The sequence below is a fragment of the Poromitra crassiceps genome (assembly GCF_964638095.1).
Source record: "Poromitra crassiceps genome assembly, chromosome: 12".
NCBI classification, from domain to species: Eukaryota; Metazoa; Chordata; class Actinopteri; order Beryciformes; family Melamphaidae; genus Poromitra; species Poromitra crassiceps.
This window is the reverse complement of record NC_139632.1, coordinates 42,751,524-42,757,523: the sequence shown is the minus strand read 5'-3', so window position 1 is coordinate 42,757,523 and position 6,000 is coordinate 42,751,524. Positions and strand designations below refer to the sequence as shown.

The 6,000-nt window shown below is 41.7% G+C and overlaps 1 protein-coding gene across 1 annotated transcript in view; it reads right to left on the bottom strand.

Annotated features, from left to right (window-relative positions):
* slc5a9 (solute carrier family 5 member 9) overlaps nucleotides 1-2,043 on the bottom strand; it is a 17,831-nt gene extending 15,788 nt beyond the window's left edge. Inside the window, exons 1-2 of the mRNA XM_083648127.1 lie at nucleotides 2,015-2,043; nucleotides 609-773 (exon numbers count right to left, since the gene is read on the bottom strand). Of these exons, the coding sequence (XP_083504253.1) occupies nucleotides 609-704 (96 nt within the window). The 5' untranslated portion in view covers nucleotides 705-773; nucleotides 2,015-2,043. The remainder of the gene's footprint in view (nucleotides 1-608; nucleotides 774-2,014) is intronic.
* Between the last annotated feature and the right edge of the window lie 3,957 nt (nucleotides 2,044-6,000).

Below are 6,000 nucleotides of genomic sequence, written 5' to 3'. Positions count from 1 at the left end.
TAAAAGTGTCCTGTAAGCCCACGTGGGCTGGGCTTCATTCAAAGCATGACACTTAAATAAAGAAAATCAATCAATCAAAAATAGATTATATAATTATATGAATAATGACTTATGGCAATAATTGCCCTCCGCTTGTTATTTTTCCAATACACAGTGTATAGTTTTGCAGGTATTTCCAGGAAATTCTTTTAGAAATGGACAGTGTCGACTCTCCAGACTGCTTAGACTTTCTATAACTACTACATCATTTCATGGTTCATTCCAGGAAACTTCACTAGAAATGAATAGTTCTTTTCTAGGAAATGATGATTATGAAATTGGTCCTTCAGAAAAAGGGAGAAGGCAGCACAGCACAGCACGCCAAGTTGAAGACTTTTTGCCACACGGACGTGTTGGGCCAGTCGCCCTTCTTCAGCGTGTGAAATAGTAATTGCATACAGGTGATTCACAGGTGGGTGTAATTATACATGTCCACAACAGGCACAAGCCAGCCAGCGGGGGTAGTCAGTAATGTCGATGCAGGTAAAAACATCGTGGACCCAGGAAATAAAGCGCTACTCTATCGTTCTGTGTTTGCATGCATGTGACTGAGAGAGTTTGCTTCTTACAGATATTTTGGTGAAGATGTAGAGAATGAGTGAGAGAACAGACATATAGATGCGTATTCTCTGGCCTCCGAAGCGTTTGGCCAAGTATTCCGGCATGGTCACCACACCAGCAGAGATATAGACCGGTACGAAGAGCCAGCCCAGAGCCACCAGGACCCACGCTGCCTGCAGCAACATACACATATTAGACCTTCAACAATGGCATCTGGTCCAGGCAATGGATATTTTGGAAGGGGGATTGCCATGTTAGTTTGACGCTGCAACTAACAGAGAAATGAACAACCAGAGGTGTGACAAGTCATCTTAAATGCTCAAGTCCCATGTCAGTCTCAAGTCTTGAGGTGCAAGTTTCAAATCAAGTCCCCTTCTGAATGTAGATTAAGAAGTCAATTAAGACGTCATTAATGTCAAGTCTCAAGTCTAAATGTGTCCAGTATCAATTTAATATCTTTTCAATGCAGTGTGTTTTTAACTCATTAGCCGCCACAGTTTTTCAGAAAAAGTCACTAGCCACCGCCAGGGTTTTTGATCATTTTCATTAATATTCCAAGACCCACCGAATATTTTCTTCTATGACTACGTAAAGACTGAATATCACAAAAGAGAGCAGAGAGCCTCGACTTTGATAGGAAAAAAAAGTTTGATTCTACCTTCATCCGTTCTTTAGTTATCGACACCTGAATGTAGGTCGTTTTCACCAAAAACACCACTCTGTGACCAGAAAGCGGAGGAAAAGGCATTTTTGTAAATTAAGTCATCTTCACGGCTCCTGAATGGAATAAATGCCTTTGATGGCGGATACTGGCGGTGTTACACTCAACTATGATCCCCATAACGATTTGGTTTCCACTTCCGGTCAAACTCGCCCGTGGTGGCACAGCTTTCACTGTAACACCGGTGTGAGAGAGATTCACCCCGCTTTTGAGAGAGGCGAGTCGGGTCGTGCGTTTGTCTTGTGCGGGGGGGGGACTGGTTGTCTGTGTAGCCTACTGCTGTATGTCAGGAGCAAATCTACCGGCAGAATTTAAATTCAGTCGTCTGCTGAAACATCTCATTACTTTCAATCTAAGTCATTTAGGGACCCCAGGAAGAATAGTCTGAGTAGTCAGACTAATGGGGATCCATAATAAACAAATAAACAAATAAATAAATTTCCACAAACAAAAGATCAAAGTCAAGTCAAATCTCAAGCAATTAAATGTAGGACTTGAGTCTCCACCTCTGGATGTGAACTTATGTCGGAGCCTTTTGTGTAACTTTCTGTTAGATGTAGGTTTCCTGCATTATTGTTAAAACAACAAATAATCTACTGAATCTATACTGAATGGTCACTTGACAGGAAATGGAGTAAAAAAAAAAGGTATCTCTGACTGGTACTGTGCACAGTCAATAGCAGTGTGTCATACGTTCCATTCGAACCCGCCCACGGCAAGGCCTCCTGCTGCTCCTGTTCCAGCCAGGCCAATGAACAGACCACTGCCAACATTACTGGACATCAGAGATGCCCCGATCTGTAGAAATAATACAAAATACTAACGATCAATATAGCCGCAAGCAGCAATAATCTGGCTCTAAGCAGATTGTGAAAGACCATCAGAAGATCAGATGCAGATGATTTGAGAGATTAAAATGATGAAAGAATGGTGTTTCTAGGTAAAGTGGCTGGTGAGTGTAGCCCGTTAAAAAAATATATAGTGACGGACTGCTGAATTGACCATAGGTTGCAGTGAGCCAAACAATTCAGTGGATGTGCTGAAAAACCCCCAGCTCTTTAGGATGTACCTACGGATGATTTAGATTTTGTAGTTTGCGGAATGTCTAGAAATTGACATTTGTTGTAATAAGCCACGGACACTTTAATCCATCATTACCAAATTGTATGCATCGACTGAGTCATGACCCTACATTGTGGAAACCGAATTTCATACGAATGGCCCGATGATGAGATATAAACTATTTGCATTATGGCGCCCCCTAGTGGTAAAGTTGAAAATGCTTTGTGTGGGTGTGTTCGAGCAACAATGTTCAAAATGTGTGTGTGTTAGAGTTCTCAACGGGCCTGAAAATTCAAACCTGACCCGACCCAACCCTATTAAGTTGAAGTCCAAGCCCGACCCAACCCGACCAATTAGCTTAAATTGTTAGCCCGAGCCCGCCGGGCTGGGTTGGGTTCCGTCAGGCTCAGGCTGAAACTGAGAACTCAAAACTGTGTGTGTGTGTGTGTGTGTGTGTGTGTGTGTGTGTGTGTGCGTGTGCGTAAGCATGGAGCAGAGTGATAGAGAATAAAGAGAGAGGATCAATCTGGCCTATTCTAAATACATACATTTCTTTTCTTTTTTTGCTCAGCCCGACCCGACCCGACACAACCTATTAGCATAGACTGACAGCCCGAGTCCGGCCTGAGCCCGTCGGGCTGGGTCGGGTCGCCTTGGGCTCGGCTGAAACTGAGAACTCTGGTGTGTGTGTGTGTGGGGGAGGAAGCAATGTAGCTTTTTGAAATTGGCCAATTACAACACATGATTCTGCCCACAAATCAGAGTTTAGGATACTCACAGGCCACCAGCTCATTGAACGGCCTGCCAGGAAGTAGCCTCCCACAGTGTTGCGATTGGCTCGCACCGACGACTGGTGAAGAGAAAGAAGTAAAGATTATCACGTTGGGATGGAAATACTCTGATTCCCAGAAGAAGGAGAAATACTATGGGACAAGATATATCGAAATTCAATATATCATGATACAAAAATACGACAGAATGTACGGACGGACAGAAAAATGAATTGTGATATTTGCTCCATTTTATTCTGATGGAGTATCACAAATCAGAAGGGTTGCCCATCACAATTTCACAAGCTTTCATGGTTTAAATTATATTATTTAGGGTTGTTTACATTCTAACAAGCTATCACTCGAAAGATCAGTGTCTCAGAAATAAGCGTAATTCTGCACAAGCCTGACTTGTTACTGAACTTTTATTACATTGTTTCCTGGTTGTATCGAATTGTGAACCCCCATATCATTCCATCCCTAATGAATAGGATTAACCTTGTTGATCATGAGGGGAAAGTAGGTCAAATATAATTAGGCCCAATACAAATATACTATATGAATCAGTGCTGGGTTCACTTTCAATTAGCTAGCTCTTGTCCGGCGCTACTATGAGCCGCAGAAGGCTGGACTCGGTGTGCAGTCTGCTGGTGCTTTGGGCACTGCTTTGTCCTAAATGACCATCTGGCTCATATCATACAACTGTGGAGGCCTGCGAGTTGGACAGAGTGCAGGGGATAAAGCTTGGTGCTTTGTGATAGACAATTTACTGGAGAACTGTGATATACTATGTTTGCAAGAAACATGTTTAGCCAAGCAAGACTTGGAAAATCTGAACTGTTTTAATGATCATTTTCACAGGGCTGGGGAGTCTACAACTGACCTTGGTAATGGTATAATCAGAGGTAGAATACCGGGGGGGGGGGGGGGGTTGCTATTTTATGGCACAAAAAATGTGATGCACTGATAAAAGTGGTCAGGCTTGCTGTTGACTGGTGCAGCAATACAAGTGACCAGTAATGATAAGGAGTTTTTTATTTTAAATGTTTATACACCGTATGAATGGCGTGGTAATGAGGACGATGACCACTGCTGAGGAATCTGATGTATAAATGTATCTGTCGACTGAATGTCTCACAGAATGTCATTATCAAGCTGTTGGTAAATCCCTGCTGTAGTGATGTCAGATATCAGTCACCTCTGTGGAGACACTGGTATATGTCGCTCTTATGAACACTGCACTATTTATTTGAATATTGCTTTTTTCCCCCTACTGTCTGTAGGGATTATTTTTTGTGTCGTATGTCTTTTTATATGGACCTTGAGTCTGGAATAAAGTTTTGATTGATTGATTGAATTCTATTGATTTTGGATGTGGATTTTCTTCAAAATCCAAATCCTGAAAAACTCCCACCTCACAATTCTCCAATCATCTCTACTGGAGCACTGGAGAAAGAGAAAAAAGAATTGCCAATTTTGGGATTATACCTTGGCCAGGAAGCTACAAGGTAGCGCCAAGCTCCAATGGTACAACCAAAGGTCAACATCACTCAGTATAGACATTGAATCAGTCAGTCAAAAGAGCTTTATCTGTAGATCTAAGACTAAGCTTGTGTGCGCAAATAATCAAATCACTTCCAGATCTTACCCAGATCCCAACCACCATGACAAAGATAAAGTAGACGATCACCACAGCAATGTCAGCAGCTTCCAGGCTGAAAGTGGTGCTGGGAGCCATCGTAGTGGACAAGGACAACCCAGTAGTGCTGCTGGCTGCATGCAAAATACACAGTACAATATATTTCACTATAGGATATTCTCTCTTTATTGGAAATACTGCCATACAAGGTCATGAATGGTTAACGTGGGACTCTTTGCAACATTCATCTTGTAAGCCTTACAAACACAACAGCAGCAAAGTACATCCAAGTAATACTGTTTTATTCCATGTTCACATTATTATTCAAGAAGTCATTCTGCCTGTCTGCTATTATGGATGTTAGGTGGGAAGGCCTGCAGTCAGGAGTGACAGGGACAAGGCTGAATTTCCTATGGATTTCTGTCTGATGACACGTGAACATTTTTTAACACGATCATACTTTTTGTGAACAATCTACAAAGGGAAGACATTTTAAAAACGTTTTGCAAATTTATTTAAAAGGAAATACAGAATTATGTAATTTAAAATATCCAACCGCAGTAGGAGCACTTCTGGCAGTGATCACAGCTTCCAGTTTTATTGGTTTACTTGGAGATCAGCTTGGCATATCTGGCTTTTGAACTTTTTTTAATCATCAATTGATTCCACAGATTTGCTGCTCGTATCTAGGGGTTATCCGTCAAAAACTTTTCATAAGACGGTTATTATACTGAGCCATGATTTTAAGAATGGAAGCAAGCCCTGCCCTGCACAGAAGAACCTAAAAACAGGAAACTGAATAAGAAGAGGATCCAGACCTGTGGTGAGACTGGCAGACATGTTGACTTCTTACAAACACTAAATCCTCCAGTGTTTCTCTTCTGCGTTATTTCTCCAGACAGCACTAGCTTTGAGGCTTTCTCTGTGAAGAAGCTTGTCTATTCTGCTGGTAGGCTATGTGAATCTGTGCAATAAACATGTAGCTGTCAATTATTAATCACTTTGTTATCATGACAGTCAGCTAACCCATTTCACTGGTAAGCTATTATCAGCATGGCGTAGACCGATATATGATGTTGATAATGTCCTTTCATCATTACATATGGAATTCTGGTCCAGTCTGATATAATGCATATTATTCTACACTTTCCAATGTTTTATATTCTGTCTTCCATGAAAAGCTTGTCGTGTGGCGTCGTGTACCAAAA